Here is a 25,962-nt window from a genome sequence, read left to right as displayed (position 1 = left end):
ACCGTGTCATTCAATGAGCTGCATTTAAACCAGCAGAAGAAATATGGTTTGTTTGACTTATAGCTCAAGCAAAAGACAGGACAAGTTCAAGTAGAGTTGCCACATACAAAGGCGTGCGTACTTACACATGAACTCAGACACACTGACAAACACCTAATGCTGTAACTTTCAACCTTTTGAGTGTGCTGGACACACACACACACTCTGCTCTTGGGCTGTGTGTTAATAACAAGCGGCAGGTTAATATGAGGGCAGCAGCCGACTGAAGTGACCGCAGCCTACTGATTAGGTCAACTAGTCACAGTTATTAGTCGGCGTGTCATCTGGTAGCCGGCCTGACGTTCCCAGAGGGCTGCTAACCTGACAGATCTTAAGATAATGATATATTACGCAACTTTACACGGTGGGATGGAGGCGATTTATTCAAGAAAATGCTGTTATTTGTTTAAAAACAGTATTTCATTTTTTATAATAAGTATTACTCAGGACCAGAGGTATCTGTAACATGCACAGTACGTTCACTGGAGTCATCGAAGTTGCACACACAGAATATTTTTCATTTGCTGTTTTCAGCCATGCTAGTGGAGTGGCTATAAAGAGACAGTCTGTGTGTCGGTCGGTCCACCACTTTGGTCCACACTGAAATATCTCAACAACTATTAGATGGATTACCATGAAATTTGGTGCAGACTTTCATGGTCTCATCAGGATGAATTGTAACTTTGGTGATCCTGTAACTAGGTGCTAAATTCAATATCCAACTATTTGCTATGTAAAGAGCAGAGAATGAAGTCTCTCTCCCTCTGTGTGTGTTATAATCCAAGTGCCTTTAGGACATGTTCGTGCATGCCTTTAGGACATGTTCCTGCATGTGAGCGTACCCCACTGGCTCGCTCACAGCCGCTGCTCTGCACTGCTCTCCTACAGCCGTTAAAACTGATAACACCATCCCAAGCAACGGCGTCGTCGTGGAACCCAGCCTCCGGTTCCCCCTCAGGTAAACACTAAGTCAAATCTCTGTCAGCAATTTCACTGTTGTTTGCCATGTTAGTGCTGTTAACACTGCTAGCTACGAGCCTCTGGCTCGCCATCGCCATGTTGAAAGCCGTTGAGAGGCAATAGAAGCGCCCAATCCAATATTTAGCACCTTTAACCATAACATGATTGAATGTCACTCATGTCAATCAAATATTTTTCAAGTCAATAAGTTTATTGATTTTTGTACGCGTTTTTGATCATAAAATTACAGGTTGTTTGGTGATATTGTTACCTCCGCCAAGGCCGAAGGCCTAGGAAGGAGGTTATGTTTTCACTGGCGTTGGTTTGTTTGTTGTTTTTTTGGTTTGTCCGTTTGGAGGATAACTCCAAAAGTCTGTGATGGATTTAAATGACATTTTTTGGAGGGGTGGGGTGTGGCACAATGAACAATCTATTAGATTTTGGTGCCAATCCGGATCATGATCCGGCTTCAGGATTTTTTTTTAATAACTCCAGTCAGCCTGTGCATTAACACCAGAGGCTTTAAGACATGCGCAGTGTAACTGATGACGTGTTCATGACGCGTCACCCTGCCTCTTTCCTTCTGCCTGCAGAGTGAGAGCGGTGGGTGGAGGAAGGGGGGAGACACCTGTAGATTCGGCATTTTTTCACAATAAACTCTGTGAAATTACAGTTGAGTTCAACCAAAGCACACTTGGTGATTGTTGGAAAGAGTAATGACGGTTTAAGTGAGTTTTACTTTGTTTCTGTCCAGCTTGAATGAAGTGTTTTATGATGCTCCAAATCTCAAAAATACACGTGGATGATGGCGCAAGCTGCACAGAGGGGGAGGGGGCAATCGTACTCGGCCAGCTAGGCGGAGGTCTGCGCTCTCCGAGTGCCATTCTAGTTTTCACAATATTTTCATGTGGTGCCATCATCAGATCAACATTTCAATATGTCCAGTAATTTGGTTTATGACTAAATACCTGCACAACTAATGACATTTCCTCAACTTTACTTTGTTTATAGTACTACTAAGATGGAGAACAAGGTATACATTATACCTGCTAAACATCAGCATGTTAACATTGTCATTGTGACCATGTTAGCATTCAGCTCAGATCACAGCTTTGTCTAAGTGCAGCCTCATAGAGCCCTTAGCATTAGTCTTGATTTTCCATCTCCGGTCCTGAAGATGTTGTCCATGATTCTACACCATGTGACCGTGGTCAAACCAGTGGGCGTCCTCCGGGTCTGAAAAAAGTGAAGCCAATGTGGAAGTGCCTTAAACTTGCATTCTTTCTAATAGCCAGCAGAGGGCGACTCCTCTAGTTGCAAAAACAAGTCTATGAGAAAATGACCCTACTTCTCACTTGATTTATTACCTCAGTAAACATTGTCAACATGAGTTTATGGTCTCAATCGCTAGTTTAAAGTCTTCTATACAGCATGATGTTCATTTAGTAAATTATTGTCCCATTTAGAGTCAAATAGACCATAAAGCAGGGCATGTTTTAGGGCGTGGCTACCTTGCAATTGACCAGCTGCTACCACCGCGTTGTCTGGTCTGAGTTGTCCACGTTTTCGTCTTACAACTTTAACCCTTTCACAGTGTGTTTTCAGTTCATGAAAGTTAATGTTAACATTTTGGTCGCCTAAAAATGTCTTATTCATCGTTCAGTTGTACTTAGCTCTACCCTCTCGTGTCACTTCTTGTTGCAAAAAAACAAGATGGCAACGGCCAAAATGCCGAACTGGAGACTTCAAAACCATAGTTTACAAACCAATGAGTGACATCACAGTGACTACGTCCACTTCTTATATACAGTCTATGGGTCCAACAAGCAATATGGATGACAGTAAGTAGCATATATACGGTAGTACATTGGTGAAACCCAGTAAGCAAGTGAAGCAATAAAAAAAAAAGATTATTGGTAGTATCTTGGTAAAGTGCTTTAAAAAATACTTTGACCGTGAATTATAAGCTACTTCTCTTACTCATGCACCTGCATCCCAATCAAGCCCTGATAAAATAGCGTTATAGAGCCCATACAGTATCAAATGTATTTGTGATTTCCAGTCCGAGTTGGTAAAATAAGTTTTGAAAAGGAAATGCCAGTTGAACAAGAGGTGACTTCCCACCATTGGCCAAATAAACAGAGCTGGCAGCCACAGTCCAAGAAGCATTTGGCGGGTGGCGGACATTTCTGCTTGCTGTGACTTGTCCTGAGCTCCCCGCCTGTGGGGAGGGAAGAGGAGGACAGGAGACAATTCACTTCTCAAAACACTGTAATCATGCCTCAAAGGCATTCGGTCCATCAGCCTGAGTAAGCACTGAAACATTCCTCCTCTTCAGCTACACAAGTCTTTTCTTCTCTTCTCTGGCTAAAATTCAAAAAGCTCCATATTTCCCACATGTGATGACATATGATAACCTTTATTTAATCAAAGCAGTGGCCACGTTTATTGGCACTCTATGTCAAAAAGCTAATTAAACTGAAGAATATTGTGTTCCAGTTAATCGTATTACATTTTTATGGTATTACATTATTTGCTCTGCTCATAATGTAATGTATGACATAATAAAAAAAAAGGATATGGAAAATATAATAATAGCCTGAAGCCATATATTTTATATCTCCCAGCATTAAGATAAATATGGTGTACTTTGCCAGCACAGGAAATTAAAATACACCTTCTTTTATTAAATGTTTGTGGCTTTTGTCAAACTTTATAGCAGGTTTGAAGGTATATTTGCTTGATAATATTCACTTATTTAAACATTTAAATTAAGCACACACTGATGTGAAGATTAGCCAGGATAGAAATGAGTAAGAAATGTTCTATTCTGACACTGAATGAAAGCAAAGACCTGCTTTTCAATTCAGCTCATATTTCTCCTTCTTTTGGCTTCTGTCACTGTCACGAGAGGGATTATTTTATGTGTATTAATTACTTGATCTTGGCTTGTAACGTCTGCATTGCTGTTGCTTTAATTGGACCAACTGGGCTTTCCAAACCGTATAATATGATCTTATAATATATGCCACTTGGTGAATGCTTTCATCCCAGACTTCTCTTGAGCACGTACACACAGTGTGTTGGCCCCAGTTGGATTTGGACTCCTGCAGTAACTTTGGCAGTGTGACTGTGATTCTGTACGTACCAACACGTTATTCTCTAAGGGGCCATGAAAAGAACAAAATTCACTAATAAAAATGTGCACCGCTCCTCCAGAAACATCACGACTGTTTACACACACTTGTTCTAACACAGACAAGTTTGAATAATTGAATTTAGAATTAGAAACGTACACAATCGCACTTATTCTGTCAAATAAACACATTTGTCATTAGCTGAATCACTGGCTTAAATGCTGTACCCTCATGTCTTTCTTCTTCTTTTTTAAAGCATCTTTTTATTATATTTTTTGCAGACATAGCAGCTTATCAAATGTAGAACATAACTCAGTGTCCGTAACATGAAATAAAAACAGAAAAAGGACCAACCCTTCTCCCCACCCAATGTTGGTCTTGGTCACACGAAAGGGAAAAATAATAATTAATTAATTAAAAATAAATAAATAATAATAATATATTAAAAAAATAAAATAATTAAAAAAAGTAAATAAATAGAAAAGAAAAGAAATAATAAAAGAGAGAAAAAAATGAAATCAAATAATGATTTAGCTTAAAAAAAGCTAAATTTTTAGGCTAAATCTCTTTCTTCTTGATCTTTTCCTCAACCAAACACTGTCCAGCAGGCTGTCGCTCTGTGTGTGTGTGTGTGTGTGTGTGTATGTGCGCGCAACAGTTTCTAATTTCCTGTGTGTTTGTATCACTCTGTTTACTGAGCAGAAACACACACAGATAGATGAATGGACGAAGGCGACCTGAAGGTTGGTTGCAGAGCTAATCTATGGATCTGTGTGAATGCAATGAACAGACAGACAGGTGGATGAAAGGTGGCGATGGCCTCGTCAGATAAGGTCTATTCTAGTTAGAGTATCTGCCTTGAAGATAAAAGGATAGAAAAGAAAGAGAAAAAGAGAGAGAGATGCTTGTATAGCCACTGTGAGCAAAGTGTCACTACAAAATGATAAAACTGTTTGGTGGAGGTTAACATTATTTATTTTTTTTGCAACTCACCTAAAGTGTTGTCGTTATTTAAGATGTTAGATGTGTGTGAGGTCAGGAGGGTCAAGGGTAAACCTTTAGAGGTCAAACAGTTAAGAAGATCATCCAGATATGCAGCTGTAATACAAATACAACCAAAATAAATAAATAGTGAGATACCAGCAGGTAAAATAGACAGAATGGAGATGATTGAGAGTACTACATCAACAATAATAACGTCAGTCTTGCACTTGTATTCCTGTGGATGGTATTCAGACCAAAACAGAGCCGGGAAAGTTGTTCTATAAAATCTATGGTCCAAAGAAGACACCACTGGCTGAGACATGAGCTTAATGTGGAAAAAATGTCCATACAGTGCAGATTGTACGCTACAGTATAGCAGCACCCCCTGCTGGACACTTTTTGGTAGTGCATCTAAAAAAGAAAGCTGTAAGGGGTGTCATATTTTACTTTTGGCCAATCTAAGAGGGGAGGAAAACCATGCAGGACATTTACAGAGTAGGCTATATGTGTGTTAAACTTGTGATCAGTGACAACATGCAGCAGTTAGTTTGATAATTCAGACATTTTCTCTCATCTCAGATTTTCCATAATAGTACCTTAAGACATTGGCTCTCAAACCTTTTTGGCCTGTGGCCTCTTACAATGAGGCAACGTCTACTTGTGAGCCCTCATCACAGGTTATGGATTTATTGTGGATGTGAGTTGCGACAAACATTTTTCTCTTTTCCGAATTTGTTTTGAGGGATTTTTAAAGGTCTGAAGTGGTAAAAGTATAGAATATTCCATTTGAAGAAAAATATGAATTAATTAAAAACAGGGCTGTCAATCGATTAAAATATTGAATCACGATTAATCGCAAACTAATCGCACATTTTTTATCTGTTCAAAAATGTACCTTAAAGGGAGATTTGTCAAGTATTTAATACTCTTATCAACATGGGAGTGGGTAAATATGCTTTCTTTAGGCAAATATATGTATATATCTATTATCGGAAATCAATTAATAACACAAAAAATTACAAACATTGTCCAGAAACCCTCACAGGTACTGCATTAAGCATAAAAAAACATGCTCAAATCATAACATAGCAAACTGCAGCCCAACAGTCAACAACAGCTGTCAGTGTGTCAGTGTGCTGACTTGACTATGACTTTCCCCAAACTGCATGTGATTATCATAAAGTGGGCATGTCTGTAGAGGGGAGACTCGTGGGTACCCATAGAACCCATTTTCATTCACATATCTTGAGGTCAGAGGTCCCCTTTGAAAGTGGCCATGCCTGTTTTTCCTCACCAAAATTTAGCGTAACGTCCTAGCGTTATTCAAGGCCTATGGAAGGAGGCTGGGACATGGGCGGACATGGGTCTTGGGGTATGACACATGCGCAGGGTAACTGAAGCTGCGGTCGTGCGTTGTGATTGGCTCAATTTCGGCGAGGGCAGACCAGATTTTACTGCGCATGTGTGGTACTCCAAAGATATGACGCGTTCGTGAAGCGTGACCCAGCCTACTTCAATAGGCTTCGGCGTTATTTAGCCTCCCTCTCCTCCTCCTTGTATGACAACCTCAGAAAGATCGATTGTGTTAACGTGTTAAAGAAATTAGTGGCGTTAAAACAATTTTGCATTAACGCATTATTATCGCATTAACATTGACAACCCTAATTAAAGACAATATTTTCCTCTTTGTTATGTCTTTAATCTGGTGACCTCACAGATTTGGGAACCACTGCCTTATATAATATCAGAGAGAGAGGGCACATTGTACTTTCAGCCAATCTGAAAAGAGGAAAAACCAGACTAGCTGTTCACAGATTAGGCTATATGTTACTGCAACCTTGTGAACCATGTGATAATGGAAGAAAGTATGATGGGGACATTTGTTTTTAATCTACCTCTGTAGTTGAAGTTGCCTTTTAATTTGACTGTGCAAATTAAAAAATATAACGAAGACAGGTCTATCAGAGGCTTGCTTTATTTCTATGCACTAAAAATGACAGTAATACACGTGCAAATAGCAACTAAATAAACTTATAGAGAAAGACTACCATTTTTTTCAAGTCTGCAGTTATAGTTCCATTAATAATATTTTGTATTATTAATAGCATTTAAACAAAATACATGCTTTTGAGTGATTTGTAGACAGGTACAGTCGATTAGCACTAAATCAGACCCAAAAGCCAAAATGTGAGCCTAAAATCATGTCAATTATTATTTCAACAGTCCTAAAGATGAAACCATAATAAGCAGAGTCAAATCAGTTTGTTTATTAAACACTTAATCAACTGTTTAATACATCAGATCAGAAGGAGCTTTAGCTGATCCGTCAGAAACAGACCGCGGTACTGAGAGCTTATACTGTCGTCAAACTTGACATTCAATCTCTGATAGCGGAGAAAACAAACACACCGAACATGTTTGGGCCCTCACTCCGGCCTCATGAAGCGAAAAGAATCCCTTTAATTAAACGATTGAACCAATCATCAAAGTATAAAACTGACGATATATCAACAGCACAACGTAGAAGGAGGCGGTGAAATACATTCTGTCACACCGTTGCTGCTGTGCTATATGAAGGTGGTGTCCATGAAACACTGATTGTCAACAGAACTGACGCATGATCGCCTGCATGGTGCAACGAAAGTCAGAGATAAACAGATCTGGGAACAGAACAAGAGATTAGATGACCAGTAGCAGCAAAATGAGGTCTTAAGGCATGATGCTTTCAGGCTTATTGTTTAACAGTCAGTGAACCCGTTTCAACCAACTAATGACCACGAAGACTTTCTTCTTCTAGACTTTCTAATACATGTGAAGGGACATGTTTGACACGTCTGCATATTTCTATTTACCAAAACTCAACTGTGACCATAATAATCAAACTTTTCAAACATCTTTCAGGCAACATTTTCCATCTCCGTTATCAGAATCACCACCTTTCAGCCAGATCATGTCCAGTTAAAGGAACAAATACTGAAAACTGCAGGTAGGTGAGTTTTTAATTAAAGAAAGTGTAGATATCAGCTGTTAAAGACTGATGACATCTCTACAGTAGATTAATAAAAACCCGTGTTTTTGTCAACTAAAAGAAATCTGAAAAAGTCTAAAATCTTAAAATCTGTGTGTCCGGGGTTCCTATTACATCTTCTCCAAACACAGCAAACCCAAAACTATCCATGACCTTTACATGAACAATGTTAAAATGTTGTATGGCATCACCCTACAACAACATGAGTGGACAGTTCTGAGATCAGCAACTAAGAAAAAATGAATGTTTATCAACCAGAGATCATCACCAATGTCTGTCAAACATTACATAACAACTTCTTATTTATACAGTTGAGGAGGTTTTGTTCTGTTATCTATCTATTCTCCTGTGAAATGGGAGAGCGGCGCAGAAAGCACGTTGGGAACAAAGAGTTTTGAAGACACAAATCTACTTTACTTCCGAAATGATTCGTCAGATAATAACTCAGTCCTACAAGTCAATAGACTGAAGAAGGATTAGAAGCTAAATGCTACATAAGCACAGATTTACAGGAATCATGCGTTTCACTGCGTACAACATCGAAAGCACATCGAGGAAATTAATCGTCCACTGAATAACTCCCTTCAGAGATTTGGAGGCAGTTTACTTTGACATCATACAGTATGTGTTAATTCTACAGTTTGGCAATAAAGATTTCCTGAATATATAAAAAGTTGACTGCATTTGTATTTAGTAATAATTTCCCTTCAGGACTAAACTAAGTACATATTCAATGAACCAGGCAGTGTTGTTTTGTCTAAAACATGCTCATATAGTCATCCTACCCTTCAATTCTTCAAATCATAAAATAATACACAGATACAGTTTCTATATTTAAGGACTGTTACGTTTCCAAATTACATTTGGTTGGCATAACACAACTCCAATTATAGTTTAGGATTTATTTAGCATTGCCACTGGTATTAAACACACTGTCTTTTGTTTTTATGCAATAAATGCAACATGTCTTAGGAATATTTTCTAATTCTCCTTAATATTTTTGATATACTTTAGTACATATAACAAAAGGAGATTTGCTCTCTGAGTCCTTATTCTTTTTAACTACCTCTTACAAATAATGACATCTGATGTCAATGTGGACGTTTCTGTTTTGCATATCATGTGTCATCTTAAAAACAACAAACTAAAAGATACTAATAGAGATCAGGGGTAACTAATCCTTTAAATACAATTATCTAGAAAGTCTCCAAGATGTTGTCGGTGCTGTAGCTTGCTTTAATTTGCACAATAATTAACCGCAGGACTTCTTTGTTTGTGCGTTGTCTTTCCTAACTTTTCTATATACATTGTGCCTGTTAATGTCACATACAGTTCATCACCGCATTTTTATTATGCAATTAACTAAGTCCTAACAGCTAAACCTAAATCTAACCTAAATCAATTTATTTGTTAATTTCTTTCACACGACAAGGGTAGAAATGTGGGTAACACTTTCTATGACACCCATGTCTAAAATGCATTATAAACATGCTTATAATACGTTATAATCTGCTCATAGCACTGTATAATTATAGTTAGAAGCACTCGAATACATAATCGGTACATACATGGTTCAACATAATTATTTATAACAATAATCATAACACATTACAAAGCATCTTACAATGACTTATAAGGTCAAGTATCATAATACTTCATAGTTGCTGGTCACTCACTGACATTTCTTAGCAAGGATCATAGTATCTTATAATTCCAATAGTAATACATTATAATCTTTTTACAATGCATTATAATCACTGTTATAATACATTATAATGTGATTATAAGTTACTCCAACAGTGAATTCACACCAGAGCAGCGGTGAAGTGCGGCGAGCTGCCGTGTAATGTCTATGAAAAGCTGTAGTAGTCGCTCCTGAGCTCAGCGAGCTGCGGCCGTTCGATTCTGCCACAAAAGTGTGACTAAAAAAAGTGGGACTAAAAAAAGCTAACCTTTTAGTGGTGGAGTGCTGTGAAGTGCGGCAAGTGCGCATCCAATCAGTAAACAGATCCTGTGACAACTGTGACATGTTGACCTATGATACAAAGAAGTTCTTCCCGCCTGAAACAACACACCGGGCAACCCTCCCGGCCGCAGAAAAATATAATTATTGCTCATGTGAATTCAGCGTAAGTGACAAAACATTGTGAAATCAATTCTAACTTTACTTAAAGCAAACAATGACCACTTAAGAGTAACATCTAATCACATTATAATGCATTATAACAGTGATCATAATGCATTATAAAAATATTATAATATATTAAAACTATGGAATTATAATACACTATGATCCTTGCAAAAAAAAAGTCAGAGTGACCAGCAATTATAAAGTATTATGATAATAAGTCATTATAAAATGCTTTATAATGTGTTGTGATTATTATTAAACATGATCAATATTTATGAGTGCTTATAACTATGATTATAGAGTGCTATAAGCAGATTATAACGCATTGTAAGTATGTTTACAATGCGTTATAGACATGGTCTTCATAGAAAGTGTATTTTTTCTATTTAACACACTGGTTCCCCAAGCAAGGAAATACACCCTGAAACCGAAGACTTGATTTACGTAGTTGTGGTATAAATGCTCCCTCTCTCTCTCTCTCTCTCTCTCTCTGTGTCTCTCCCAGCAGGGGGCAGTGTCGAGCCATCAGGAGCTTCAGTCCCTGGTTGGAGACTAACTGGGCTAGAGGTCACTGAATGTGTCAGCATGAAATATCTAACAAACTTCATCTATCGTCATTTAAAACACTCGTGTTCAGCAACAGATTCATGAAACAGTTCTGGTTTGGAAACTCAAAGCAGAGAACATGGGTCTTCCTCCTACATAAAGTCTTGGGCCTCTTCATTAAGAGTCCCATTGAAGCAGTTGGATCACCATCTGTAGAGGTGGAGGCTCTTGCACTTTCCCTCTTTTATGCGTGCGCCTCTAAATTCAAAGATAGTACAACCTGTGTTGTGTTTTATCTGCAGCTTGAATCATTTACTTGACTTGAATCCACACTTTCTTAAACACACTCCAGTCTCTCAGTCAATCCGCCTTGTCCAAACAATGCTGGAACAGAGAGAGTTGCGTTTCAAGTCGTCCGCGTTGCTCAGTCTGTCGCTGTGGTTTTGAGGTCAAGTACTAAACCTTGTAGTCCCCACGTTGTTATTATTACTGCACTACTCATCTGGGAGGGATTCTGTCACGGCTCTCCTCAAAACTTATGCCTCCTCCATCACCTCCATGACGATTGTCCTGGGTCCGGTTAGGATCAGGTTGCTGACGGTCCGGTAGTCGTGAGAGAGTACGTTCAGCCCGTTCACCGACACCACAAAGTGACACACCTGAAGAGAAGACGGACAGAGAGAGGAGACTTTCACATCAATCAAACAAAAATGGAGTCAAACGGGTGGAGGTGAAAGTGACGGAGAGACATGAGAGTAAGAGTGAAATAACGGACTTACAAGTAATACTTCACTGAGAATATATCTTTGGGGAATAAAATGCTCATCATTGGAAATATGGGAGGACGATAGCAAGATGTGGAAATAGTGTATTCGGCAATGCAGTGTTTAGAACATCATCAGCATTTGATCTGTGGTGGAGGAGTGGATTATGTTGCAGGAGTGGTTTGAGAAGTTTCTATGGACATTTTTAGTGCTTTTTACTGTGATTCTGGGTATTCATTCATAACTGTCTTCAAGGCTTAATTTCCTCCTGGGCCCCGAGCTTCAAGGGCTTCCAAAGTTTCAGGCTTACTCCGTGTGTGACAACTAATTTTTGCTAATCTATTTGGGGAATATGCTTAACTAAAGTATATATCAACAGGGCCTGTAATGAGCTGTAATTAGCTTTCTTGCCAAGACTTCAATGAGAGGATTAATACCACACCCATGTCTGTACTGTAAATATGTAGCTGGACCCAGCAGGTGGTTAGCTTAGCTTAGCACAAAGACTGGAAACAGGGGGAAACAGCTAGCCTGGTTCTGTCCAATGGTAACAAAATCCACCTACTAGCCCCTCTAAAGCTGACATATAACATGTAAATGACCTTGGTATGGTACAGTGTATTAGTATAGTATTCATTTTTTAAGTTTGTAAGTGTTTATTAATGCCAATTTGATCTTATTACTTTATAAGGGCGATTTTATTTTGAAAGGGTAACACCGGTAATAGAACCTGTTGGTTAAGACAGGTGCTTTTATTTTGAAAGTGTAATTCTGGTAAGAAGTAAAGACAATCAATAAACATGTCTGTCATGGTGTCTTCCCAAGGAAGGAATGTGTCATACAGTTTTATTGTTTAGCACCTGGCTGATAAGGGCACAAGGTTTGTCCATGTTTGTTTCTTACTATGATCGATAAGAAGTGACTTTTTAATGGAATTTCATAGTTTTTGCTTAGTTAAAAAGAGTTAAACTCTGCGTTACAGCTGCATTTTATGTGTGATTAAAGGTTTAAAGGAAGACTAATAAGTTCCTTTAAAGTTAAATAGGCTTATCTGTAGCACTCTATCAGAGCTTGTCATTTGTGTAAAGATAAAAATGGTAATATTTTGTTTTTGTTTGTTTTCTCCGTAGCTCTAACAGTGTGTTTACAATGTGGTTGCAGTATATTGTTTTTGGAGCAAATAAAGGCTGTGAGCCATCAATTGGAGACTTAGACCATCATTTGGCCAGGGATGATACATAACAAACGTTATATCTTGCTTGTTTCATCCGTAGAAAAAAAAAAAAAGTGTAAAAACAAAGACAGTTTGACATTTTACTGCCGAGTCTCCACTTGTCCACCGCCTGGCAAGGGACAGATAAGAGAGCGGTATCATTCTTCTCATCCAACTCTCGGCAAAAATGCAAATAAGCATATTTCCCAGATGTCGAGGTATACTTCAAAAAGGAACTTCAGTTTTTTGCTTACATGTTGCATCAGGTCACTTTCGCCCTGAGGCCCCCAAAACAGGTTAATCCGGCCACGCTGTCGTCCTCTGGCTCTGAACACTTCAGAACCACATTGTAAGTGCAACAAACACTTGTCCACTCACAGCGCCGCAGCCAACAAAGCCAACAAACGTAACCAATCAGACCGTGCTTCAGTAAGAAAACACATAAATGACAATATACTCAAAGTTCCCACAGTAAAAAAGAAACAGGCAACACTATCAGTGTTTATTTAACATAAATTACACCAGGTTCAAAATGACAGCCACGCTCAAATCACTCCCGTGTCACGCCTGCCTCCCTTATCGTCATTTAACCGCTGCTCCAACTCAGCAGCTCTGATAGAAATGAGGCTTGTTGTCTGAGCTGCCTTCCAGCTGCTGCTCTTGCAACATAATGCTGCCATTTCTGTGGTCTGGTTTGGCTTTTTGCAAGCTATTACAGGCGCACACAAACACACACACACAGTCCCATTTCATTGGCTCCCAAACGTTTTTCAAAAGCTCTGCAAGATGCAAAAAGGTTTGAGGCATGACACAGAGAACAAAAGCACATAATCACTCTGATATTTATATTGCCTATTAATCAACAAAGCGCAGACGTAGGCTGCTGAGTAACGGTGGAAGAAAAACTTTTACAGATGTGTTTCATGGGCGCTCGACTCAGGAAACATTTTTACAGGGAGCAGCTATTAAAACCGGGAGTGTTCCTTACATAAACTGATGTTACGTACAGGTTACTGTTTATTTATTTTCACAGCAATTGCTACTCAAGATTTTTCCGGCCTTGATGAATATTTCAGGAATGGAGAGATCAGAATAGGCAGATGGCATAAGAGGGAAAAGAGATTAAAAGAGTGATAGAGGAGAGGGAAAAAGGACAGACTGTTAATCCTGCGCTGCAGAAGAATTTCCGACTCTCACTGTAATCGCATCTAAACCTCTGCAGCCTACTTGCAAAGTCAGAGAACTCTGGACACTCTATTTCTTTTCACTTCTATTCATTTCTCTCTCCCTTTCCTTTAAAGCTCTTTAACTCTCTCCAACTCCAACACCTCCCCCTCTTTCTCTCCCACTGATGCTTCTCTGCTTTCAGGCTGCGTGGTTGTTAGTCTTGGCTGTGGCCCAGCTGGACTCGCTGGCTCCTTGCACTCAGAGGGTTAAAATCACTCTCATACAGAGGAAGGAAAAAGACAGAAATGGGCATAAAGAAAAGACGTAGAGAGAGAATAAATAACACACGGTTTAGAGGCCACGCTGAGATAGTCATTCAGCAATAACAGCTGGACGCAAGGTAGAGGATATCTTTACAAAAATACTCAGGTGATGGATGACCTGAGGCCATATTTGCATGTATGTCCCTTGAGGAATCAGAAAGTCAGAAACAGTAACTGACTGAATTGAAACAACACACGGTAGGTTTGGTGTTTTAAAGAAATTGTTTGACATTTTGTAAAATACGCTTATTCTTGCCGAGAATGCATGGATGAATGCCCGGAATCCAACCAATCGTCCGAGAGACAGATCGATATTGAAATGACAGCAAAACTGCTGACAGAGCTAACAGTGTTAATCTGGGAACAGGAGGGTGTGTGCTATGCTTCCGCAACGGCGCCGTCGACCGTGTAATCAGCTGTAACCGCCGTATGAGAGCAGCGGCCATGAGCTAGCCAGTGGGGTACGTTCACATGCACGAACATGCACTAAAAGCACGCACAGCCGGCCCGGCAATGTCAATAAACGCAAGGAGAAACTCAGATTACAACACACACAGAGGGAGAGCAACTTCATTCTCTGCTCAGGTAGACTTTACTCCTCTATATCATAACATAGCAAATAGTTTGTTTGCTGCTATATTAATGCTCTGAATATCGCATAGAGCACCTTTGAGAGAGAGTCAGACTACATTTGATGTTTTGTGCATGTCTCAACTGGTCATAATTGTGTATCTTCATCACAATCAATTTACTCTTGCACATAGTACTTGAAGATCACAACAGTTCCTGATTCATCCAACCTTTAAATCGTCTAATCTTAATTATAGTTACCTGGTCAAAGATTGCGTATTTATTTGTGTTATGTTAAAATTCAATAAAAATATTGGGGGGGGGAAGTCTAATCTTTAAATGGTCGATTTTAGGGTGTGGTACAAATAATGTAACAGAACACATAGTTCAGTACAAACTCGTAATGGTGTGTAAGCTTGCAGTACAATACAGGATGCACAAATGGACACAAAATGAGACAAACACCCGCCGTGCCCTACCTGCTGCTTTATAAAAGTGCATTAGAAGAGGCTCTAAGAGTGATGTATTGGACAGATACATAAGTGCTCAGATCCATTATGGTCGGGACGATGCTGATGTGTGTGTCTGTGTGAACTGGAAAAAGATACAGAGATGCCCAGTGTTTGAAAGCGTGCGTGTGTGTGTGTGTGTATGTTGAGAAATGAGCTTCATGGTGCTTTTTACTACCTCCCCCCCGAGCTCAATGTGTGCAAGTTTCTCCTTTGGCCTTTTGCCTGGATCGCGGTGCTAACACCTCACAGCACGGCATTCCCTCGGCTGTATTGTGTTACTGCTTCATAATTACACAACAATAAAACTGCTCAGGTGAGGTGGAACAGGACCAACCTTTCTAGGAACTGAACTGAACTGAACTCCTAATAAATAAACTGGTGATGCTGTAGCACACACTGCTGTGAGTGAAAATCTCACATTTCTAACCTAATATTCTGGTTTTGTATTGTGTATCTGTTTTGTTTTTTTGCTTTTGGCACATTAAAGATGATACTACCTTTTATACTAAATAAAAAACAAAACAAACAAAAGATGAAAATTTGGAGAAATTTGTTACATGACGTCCTCACAGTATGTCCCACAATCACTCAGGAGCTAATCCCACATACACACACGCTTTATGAGGACACATTTATAACGGACTGTGAACCATGACACACGTGTTTCCATAGTTACAGTTAACAGTAATAAAGCAGAAGTGATATTTTTTCCACTGACTGTTTCCTCTTTCGGTGCCAATACTTAAGATCCTCTGCCTCCTTCCTCATCCTCCACATTCTTCACTCTCCAGCTAACGTGTCTTTTTGCTGACCAACCAATAGTTGATGTGCTTAATAACTTAATGTTTTCCCCTCCTCTCTTTCTCTGCTCCTCTTTCTGTCTCCGGCTGCTTTTTTTTATTCCGTCCTTGCTCTCTCTCCTCCTCTCTCCACGTTGTGGTTTAAGTCGCCATGCTCTGCATTCCCAGGATTCCTCGCTGCCACTCTGCTTACATACCTTCGTGCCAGCTGTGGCTGCAGAGCCACTTTTCCTGCTTTTACAGCTCCTTTCTGCTCCTGTCCCGACCATCCTCCTCCTCATTACAGGATACTCCTCTTTTTATTCCTTCCCTATTCCACCCTGTCATTCCGGTCTAACACGTCTCTCACAGTCTGCACTTAAATATAACAGCTTGTATTCAAGTGCACACTTAACAACCCACTCTGAATAATGAAACAATTTAAAAAAATACTGCAAATAACTTAGCGACTAAGCACAGAAGATGCTCTCTCTCTCATATAAAAGGCAAACATTGAGTTTTGAGTTTAATCTCTAAGACTTAAACATCTAGGGTTACCTCATGTTGCATTGTGGGTGCACAGCCATGAAGAGAGTAATAAAATCACAGAAGACGAAGGCGTACACATTTCTCCAACAGTACTGCAGCCTCAGTAGTAGGGCTGACCTGAATGCTTCGAAGCTTCGACCGTTGCCATGGTAATCAACCTCCAAATTAGTATTCGAATGCTTCGTTTCGGGTTTTATTATATATAGAAGTTTGTTATAGCCCATGAAATAAGGAATAATCCCACAATTCATATTCAACATTAATTATAATTAGTTATTCTCAGACAGATATTGCCGTTTGTTGTGTGTAGAGGTGCGTGTGTGTGTGTGTACAGTAGTGCGGGGGCGGCACTGTCCTGGGCATTGAAACGGGGGAGAGGGAGACAGACAGACAGAAGAACATGTCAGCCACACCGCAAAGCCTTGAATACCTTTGATTATTACACGGCTGTGTTGAATACACGATTCTGATTGGTCAATCACGTCATTCTATGGTCTGTTATTTCTTTATAGCAGACCGTTGCTATGTATAGCAGACTGTTGCTATGGGCGCAACTCTGATGTTGGACTCTGGCGAACCGTTTTTGTGTCAAATTATTGATTTCTTAAGTAAGTAGCCGTGTAATAAGCGAGATAATGTACAGCTAGTGGGTCATTGTTGTGAAAGAAACCCCTTCAGGGCGATGAGAGACCCCTCCGCCGTCGGGGTTTCACAACAATGACTGGCTCGCTGTACATTATCCCTTACATATTACTCACTGTAGCAGCGAAGCCCAAAAAATGATATTCGGGACAGCCCTACTCAGTAGATTACACACAGTAACTCCTCACATTATGTAAAACAAAAACTGCAATACCTCCTCATTCTAACCTTCCTGTCCTTACCTTCATGCCAGCAGCAGCTGCAGGTCCACCAGGGTCCACAGCTTGGATGTGACAGGGTTTGCTGCCTCGCACCACAAAGCCCCAGCCCACAGCGTCACCTACGATCTGAGGAACAACGAGAAGACATGAAATGTTAACACGATAATATCTCACTGTTTTTAATGCACACGGTTATTTGCAAAATGTGTGGTTGTAGCTAGTAAGTGGACCTTTTGTGGTTAGATTGTCTCCATCATTTACTGTTCTAAAAAGTCAAGAACAAAACATCCTCAATGTGAAACCATGTCTATAAATTATTGCATACACATAATATTTATGTCCCTTTTCTTACAGCACATTCATCTGAGATACATGCTGGAGCTTCCTGCTCATGCACATGACCTTTAGTACCCTGCCTGATGTGTGTGCGTGAGACGGGAATGTGTGACTATGAGTATGAGTGACAACATCCAGGCTGAAGTAGTCTTTGTTACAGCGTGTGTGTGTGTGTGTGTATATGTCCTACAGTGAATGTCTTCTTTAGAAAAGGTCCTCCTGGTGTCTGCAGCTCCTCTGGACTCACTTGTCTTTTCAGAACTGTTGAGAGAAACACACACACAAAATGTTACTTGCTACCGTGACAATCAGGCACAACCACATATATGTGCTCACACACACAACCACAAACACACCTACACACACACACAGGAACACACAGAGATAATACTGTTGGTTAACAAATGTCTAGAAAGTGCTAATGTCAGTCACATGTTAACAGGGCCTGGAGGCTCGCCGCTTCCTGAAACAGTATAGCTCTCCATCCCCTCCTCCAACTTCCCCTAACCATTACTCACTTCAACACACCAACTCTACAACGGCTTTAACTGGAATTTTGTGTCTCAAAAAATATATATCTTAATTCCATTTTAAATCCACTCCATTAGTACAAAATGTGACAAAACAGAGAGCTGGGAGGATGTAGCCGACTGGTCAGCGACCAGGAGCCAGATGAATAAAGCATAAATGCATACAACAATTCCCACATAAGCTGGTCATATTAAAGACGAATGTGTGCTGAGAATGTGCACACATCTCACCGAAGCAAGTGGTTTTCTAGAGCAAGTGTGAACATATTAAATGAACATATATATGCCCCCACTGGATAGCTAATCACTGCTGCTCTGCACTGCTCTCATACGGCATTTACCGCCGATAACGCTGTCCTGACTGACGGCGTCACCGTGGAAGCGTAGCACCCACCCTCAGGTTCCCCCTCAGGTAAACACTGTTAGCTCTGTCAACACTGTTGCAGTTGTTTGAACTAATAGCTGCCGTTGCCATGTGGAAGCAATCCCTCAATATGCTCTGGATTTCGAATTTAGTACCTTTAATGTTTTTTAGCCATTGTTACACACACACACACACACACACATCTATAATACGCGAATTATTAAACTTCAAATTAACTGCTCGTTATTTATTTGTCATTCAGTCTGCTTTTGTTTTTCATTATATTTATTTTTCTGTGTTTATGTTCTATTCATTATTAATCCTTAAGTGGGACACTTTGTTGACTAAATCATTACTGATTACCTTTCTGAGGTTTAATGATTGAGATATCACTGATGATCATGGTTTACAGGTACAAGTGTGATGAATGAATGAATGACACTATTCTGTACTGTAAGTGCTATAAAACGGCAGGATTTCACCACAGATATTTGGTGAAATTGCACCACTTCTTGGTGATTGTATGTCCAATGAGCAAATATTCTGATTGATAAACTACAACCAACTGTAAGCACTGCTTTAGAAATCTGACAAAAGGTGAGTATTCACATTCACTTCAGTTTTAAACTCTGTTTATTACACCTATAAATTAAGAAAGTGTGGGTAAAAGTTAAATGCTAAAATGACTTGAATTAAATTAAGTTCTTCTACACGAACCTGAGAGCTCATCCCTCAGACAGCCTGTGGCGTGTGCGTACTGTTCAGTATGTGTGTTCTTTACAAATCACTTGAGGTCTGTGTAATACTTCTTTCTAATCTGATAAGACAGGAAGTGAAGTGAGAGAGACCTTTTTATCCTCTTGATCTGGACATTTCCATAATCTCTCTGTGGACATCCTCATCTGATCTACAGGACAATTTCTCTTTAATACCACATCATCTTTTTATCTGCCTGGCTTCATAAATGCATACCAAAACTTTTGTACCATCTACTGTGAGTGTTTGATATTTTTGGACTATTTATCTTCCCATCGTGTTTTACGCACAATTACTAAGGTTAATGTGAGGCAAGGGGAAGTTTATGTGTGTGTGTCTTCCTTTTCCTGTCCATTGTGTATCGCGTGTGTGAGTGCTCATGTTGAGGGGCTCCGGTGCTACAAAGAGACTCTGTCAAGGACTCTGCTTGGATTGAACACATCAAAGAAAACCTCACAGTAGCAAGACACACTAAGCAGCACACACACACACACACACACACACACACACACCACTTCTTCATTCAAATCTCCACTAAAGATTCATGATTATCACTCGCTACAAGCAGCACATATCGATCGTCCTCTGGAGTTAACACGAGGTCATTTAGTGTTTCTCTTCTTCAACGTTTCTTTATTTCTTTCTGAGTGCACTAAAATAAAGTGAAATTTGTTTAGTAATGAATGGCAGGAGGTGGCAAGAAACCATATGATTTTTTTTTTAATAAATATATAATTTTTAAGGGGAGACACCCCTAGATGAATAAGGTAAGAATAAGAGTAACATTTAAGTAAAAGATATCAACATGACACTTCCCCAGTTGATTACTTATTCTTGTTTAATTTTCTTGACCAATTAGAGTAAAAGTTTTACAGAAGGAGTTTTGGATATCTCATTTTATAAAAAAACAAACAATTTTTGGCATGTTTTTAGGAATAAATTATTATATAAATCAAGCTATGAATGATATATGAATAAACCCCCTCTGTAAAAACCTTCAGAATATAGATAGGAATGAGACTGTGAAGTTTGGTGTATGTAAGTGCTACTGAAGTGGAGATTTCTGGCTCAGATTATGAGGAAAAAACTCATTTTGAGAAAAAAACAGCCTTTAAAGATATGTATTGAAAAATTCCACACATTTTGCAAGACCCTACATGTGAATAGGGTAAACACATTTAACTAATAGATATATCCATGGAAATTCCCCAGTTAATTACTTACATTAAGACAATTATTTTTTGTATTACAAGTTTTCTGAAATTGTATGTTTGAATATGCAAATACGGCATTATCTAATGCTAACTTTTGGTGAATTTAGGTGAACTCTACAGACACAAATAACCAAAGTGTAGTAAAATAAACACCTAAATGTGTATTTTGGATGTTTTCTCTCCACTAGTCTGAAAAAAGAAATGTAATGGAAGCAAAATAGCTCAAAATTGACCAGTGACTGAAAAACTGATGTTTATGCGTGGGGTGTCTCCTGCTTAATAAGTCAAATGAGGAATTAAGTGTCTTGAGAACAAATTTTAAGGTATGATCAACATGTGAACATCAGCAGGCTTCACCCACAAGCCATTAATGTGTCAGTGTCAAACATTTCACCACATCACTTCCACTTCTATACCAATTTATGCACATTCTTTAGGAGACTGATAAAGCCGATCTGCATGCAATTGGTGAAAACCAGGAACACGACTTGGTCGGGTTGCCATTGTCTATCACAGATTTCGTACAACATGAATAATAAAGAACTAATTGAAAGCCACGTTTATAAAAGCTGACACATAAACTAAAACAAAATGAATGAGCTTGTTACACATCTAGTATTTCTTGTTAAGAGCTGCACAGTGAACAAACCAGACTCAATGTATGTGTGTGTCCATGTCATCTCACCAGACTTGGGGTTGCACAGAACCGGTGGACTGCAGCTGAGTGTTGGACTGCTGCTATAATAACCGCTGCTGCCACAGCTGCTGCTCATGCTGCTCCGCCGAACTCCCACCACCACCTTAATCTCTTTAGTGGGACTCACTGAGACGGACAGAGACAAAGAGAGATGTTAGACTAAAGACAGACAGGAGAGGAAAGCAATAAAGCCGGACATAGACTGGAATTAATCTGACAGTTTATTAACTTGGCCTTTCTACCTGCAGGTTAATCAACAGCATGAAAAGCTGTGTTTACATAAGAGCGTTTTACTTCATTAATATTCACAATTCTGAGGACAAATCCCTCATTTAATCCCCCTCAATTAGTATAAACTATGTATGTTATTTGTTATGTAAACCTCTTTCCTGATATGGTTGCCCACTTCAGTTCAGTCAAAGCTGTTCCCCTGGGACCGCTCTCTTTCTCTCTCTGCCATTGTTTGCTAATTACAAGCACTTTCAGCTACCTCTGTGAGTTATGCATGTTTCCCAGAGGAACCCTCTTTGAATAGATGATGTTACAAGTTTTTAAGAGAGGATAAAAGTCTCCAGTAGTAGTTATTAAGATAAAGATGCTTCAGTATGAAAGCACAGCTCTAAATCCAGTCCATCTATTACCAAAGCTTGCTGAAGACGGAGACTTTGTGTTTTATGGATTTTAGAGCTGGTCTTTCTTTTAGATTACAGCGGAGCAGCTAATTTGCAACCCTTGTCCAATCATTTTACATTCACGTAAATATCTTTGTGAAAATTGTGAGAAGTGCCAATTAGGGAACAAATGAATTTAATGAGTATGATTTGAGTTGAATAAAAAACAAATCAAACTTTTCAGAGGTCAAGTCAACCAGACAGGACTCAGCACTTTTTACCATGTTCTGCTGCCTAGCAACATAAATAGCTCCATTATCTTCATATGGCAGATACCACCAAGGACACCAGTCATCGTGCGTGTGTGTGCATGTGTGTCAACAGAAGATAACCCAATAGGGGTGAACATGCTACTGTGTGTTTTTCTCCCCCTAGAAGACAGAATCCAATAACCAAGGGAAATATTAGAGAGGACCTATTATGCTCATTTTCAGGTGCATACTTGTATTTTGGGTGTTTATATGCTTTAATGTTCATAAAACACGTTATTTTTCTCATACCGGCTGTGCTGCAGCACCTCTTTTCATCCTTCATTCATTCATTTTGGGCTTAATAACTTTGCAGACCTTTTATAGTCACAAAAAACTATATAACACACTAAAGGAAAGGGAAAAAATTACAAAAGCATAATAGGTCCCCTTTAAAATTTTATAATGAGAAGAAGAATGAGAAAACTGACCACTACTAATAGCTCGCAACAAATAAAAGGTGAAGGATGGACAGGACTGTTAAGTGTCTACCTGAGAGGAAGCTGGTGTTGCCTCCATCTGAGTTCTGTTTGCGCAGACAGAAGGGGCTGTCGTGACTCTCGGGGATGCTGCGGCTGCGCTCGTGAAGAAGTTCGATCAACCGCCGCCGTCTACGGAAATTCATCCTGAACTGGTAGAGGAGGGGCCCGTCGACAAAGTGGTGCTTGTTGGTGACTGGTGACAAAGAAAAAAAATGGACATAGAGGGAATAAATAAGTTTTGTGAAAGAGAAAGAGAGAGGAAGAAATAAGAGGTGGTAGAAAAAGCATAAACGGCTTTTGAAAGTTCATCACATGCCATGATGGATATTCACTGATGTGAAAAACTAAATCTTGGTGGTTGTTCTCTAAACAACCTTAACACCATCTCTTCTACATATCTCTTCTTTAGGATGAAGTATGAAGAAGGTAGAGCGACGTAATGCATGAAGAAATGGACTGATTCTCTCTGTTAAATGTATTTCTACACTGGTTGTGAGTCAGACTCTAACGCCTCACACACAAATTAAATTATTTGAACAACTAAGGGAATATGTGATAATTTTTACCACAGGTCAGCATGGCTAAAAAAAAAACCTCACAGATTTAGCCTGAAACGCTGAACTCAACTGAGCAGCACTAAACAAACGGTCCACTGAGCTGAGGTCACCTGTACTGAACAAACATAAAGAGACCTCAGAGAGCGTCGACCTCCACTGAGGCGATAAGACCAGCTGGACGGAGGAGATACCAGAGTACAATTTTATTTAAACCACATGTAACGGACACTTCACCGTCAATGTTCAAGCCCTGCTTTTATTTTAGTGTTAGTTCTGTTCAAAGAATTTAAAAGTACATCCTAAATTCAGAGATATAAAAAGATATTTGAGAATTTGAAAAAATGGAAGATAAAAGGTTAGAACTCACAGGATGAGAGACACAGTTAACAGTCCTCAATATAGAGTAGTTAAAGCTGTCATATATTAAACAGTTTTTGCAAAATTGGGGCGGCCTGGAGTTCGATTCCGACCCGTGGCCCTTTCCTGCGTGTCATCCCCTCTCTCTCACCATTTCATAACTATCACTATGGAATAAAGGCAAAAAAAATAATAATAATAAAAAAAAACTTTTATTTATTAGCCCCTTTTTGGTTGTTGTGAACCTCCCTTTTAGTTATATTGCCATTTTTATCTACATTGATATTGATTTATGCTTTGTTTGTTCATGTCTCAGGAAAGACTTCCATCCATCCATTATGCATAACAGCTTATCCCAGTCGGGGTCACGGGGGTGCTGGAGCCGATCCAAGCTGACATTGGGCGAAGGCGGAGTACACCCTGCACAGGTTGCCAGACTATCACAGGGCTGACACGTAGAGACAGACAACCATTCATGCTCACATTCACACCTACGGGCAATTTAGAGTCAACAATTAACCTAACCTGCGTGTCTTTGGACTGTGAGAGGAAGCCGGAGAACCCGGAGAAAACCCACGCTAACACGGGGAGAGCTTGCAAACTCCACACAGAAGGGCCCCAAAAGTATACTACAAATATTATAATACATCACAGGAAATGCACAAGCAAGCCCATCAACCACTCAGCGACATACTGTACATCAGAAACCTGCTTAGAAACTGAAGCCCAATAGCCTGTGTTCAATAAGTAAGACAGCATTCCCCTGACGCTGTATTCAAACTTGTTTTGGCTGGGCTGTACCGTCATTTCTAGAAGACTCATCAGGCCCATTCATACAGGATAAGTAACCAAATTTAAATCAACACACTTCCCACCGAAAAATACAACAACCCATCTAGTGTGGTGCTCTATAGCAGCCGATTTTCTTATCCAACGTCCTTCACCAGGATTTGCAGATCCAGAGACCAAATATGACCCTGACTCTCATCCTGAAGCCTCAATTAAATTATTTTTTAAAAACACCCATTTCCTTTCCATGATTTAAACAGATCAAGTTGCACTAGTAAGCATATTAGAAATACATATTTCCTCCACGTATCCTCACTAAAATCACGTATCTAAGTACACCAAGTACTCCATCGTGGCTTTAGATGAGCTATCAGACCATTTATTTGACTAGCAAAGTATAATTAAGTATGTAATATTAGGCTGTGGCTGTACATATCGGTCAAAGACGTCAGACATAGAACAGTCTGACGTCGAAGGGATGGACAAAGAGTATGTAAATATGGAAAATGTTAAAATGTGTACCCTTCATTGCTCTTTACACATATTCCATTTGTCCTTGTTAAAAAAATAAAAAAGATTAAACTGCCTGACAAGGACATAATAATGATGCATCTGTCCTTGTCAGGCAGTTTAATCTTTTTATTTTTTTTATCAAGGACAAATGGAATATGTGTAAAGAGCAATGAAGGGTACACATTTTAACATTTTCCGTATTTACATACTCTTTGTCCATCCCTTCGACGTCAGACTGTTCTATGTCTGACGTCTTTGACCGATATGTACAGCCACAGCCTAATCCAGTGTATTTCTACTGTTTACTCATTTAGTTATCATTTAATTTATCAGCTTTCAGTACAATAACAAAGACACACTGGCCTTGTGGTTAGTTCACGTGTTCTTTTGTGGGTGCAAAGCTATTGTCAACCTGACAAAATCCTTTTATTTTATGTGACAAAAGAAAAAACACACACTATGGAGCATGCTTTAGAGGAGTGTTTTACTCTCCTCTCCACAATAAACTGACTGAACGACTGTAAAGCTGAAATGCTACTTTCTCCTGCTAGTTTTCTAATTATTCTAATGCTGGTTTAAACTGATTTAGGAAGATATTGTGCCAGTTAAAGATTAATGTATAAAGCCTTGCCCAGTATGATTACAGCCTGCTTTTGGCAGCGATACAGCAACTCTCCCCTGACCATTCATGTGATTTATATTCTTAATTTGCTTACAGTATGTATGTTATCTGTGACTTTTAGGTCTGTTTTAAAGCCACCTCTTCCCTAATCTTAGCTGGTCAGATGTATAGTGTAGAAAAACAGCTACAATATTGTCCCACGGTAAACAATGATAACCAAACACAATGTGGATCCATCCAGACTGGCCTTCTATACATTAT

General features: G+C 39.4%; 1 protein-coding gene across 3 annotated transcripts in view; it reads right to left on the bottom strand.

Annotated features, from left to right (window-relative positions):
* Positions 1-10,869: 10,869 nt before the first annotated feature.
* deptor (DEP domain containing MTOR-interacting protein) overlaps positions 10,870-25,962 on the bottom strand; it is a 35,590-nt gene continuing 20,497 nt past the window's right edge. For 2 of the 3 annotated variants that reach the window (XM_037784506.1, XM_037784505.1), the window contains exons 6-10: positions 22,874-23,056; positions 21,451-21,588; positions 18,092-18,162; positions 17,587-17,691; positions 10,870-11,484 (exon numbers count right to left, since the gene is read on the bottom strand). In XM_037784506.1, coding sequence (XP_037640434.1) covers positions 11,362-11,484; positions 17,587-17,691; positions 18,092-18,162; positions 21,451-21,588; positions 22,874-23,056 — 620 coding nt within the window. In that variant the 3' untranslated portion in view covers positions 10,870-11,361. Of the gene's footprint in view, positions 11,485-16,413; positions 17,058-17,586; positions 17,692-18,091; positions 18,163-21,450; positions 21,589-22,873; positions 23,057-25,962 lie in introns of those variants that run through there. The other variant, XM_037784507.1, reaches the window with a different exon arrangement.

This window comes from Sebastes umbrosus, chromosome 11 (assembly GCF_015220745.1).
Source record: "Sebastes umbrosus isolate fSebUmb1 chromosome 11, fSebUmb1.pri, whole genome shotgun sequence".
Taxonomy (NCBI): domain Eukaryota; kingdom Metazoa; phylum Chordata; class Actinopteri; order Perciformes; family Sebastidae; genus Sebastes; species Sebastes umbrosus.
The sequence above is the reverse complement of the archived record's forward strand: the minus strand, read 5'-3'. Positions and strand labels throughout refer to the sequence as shown.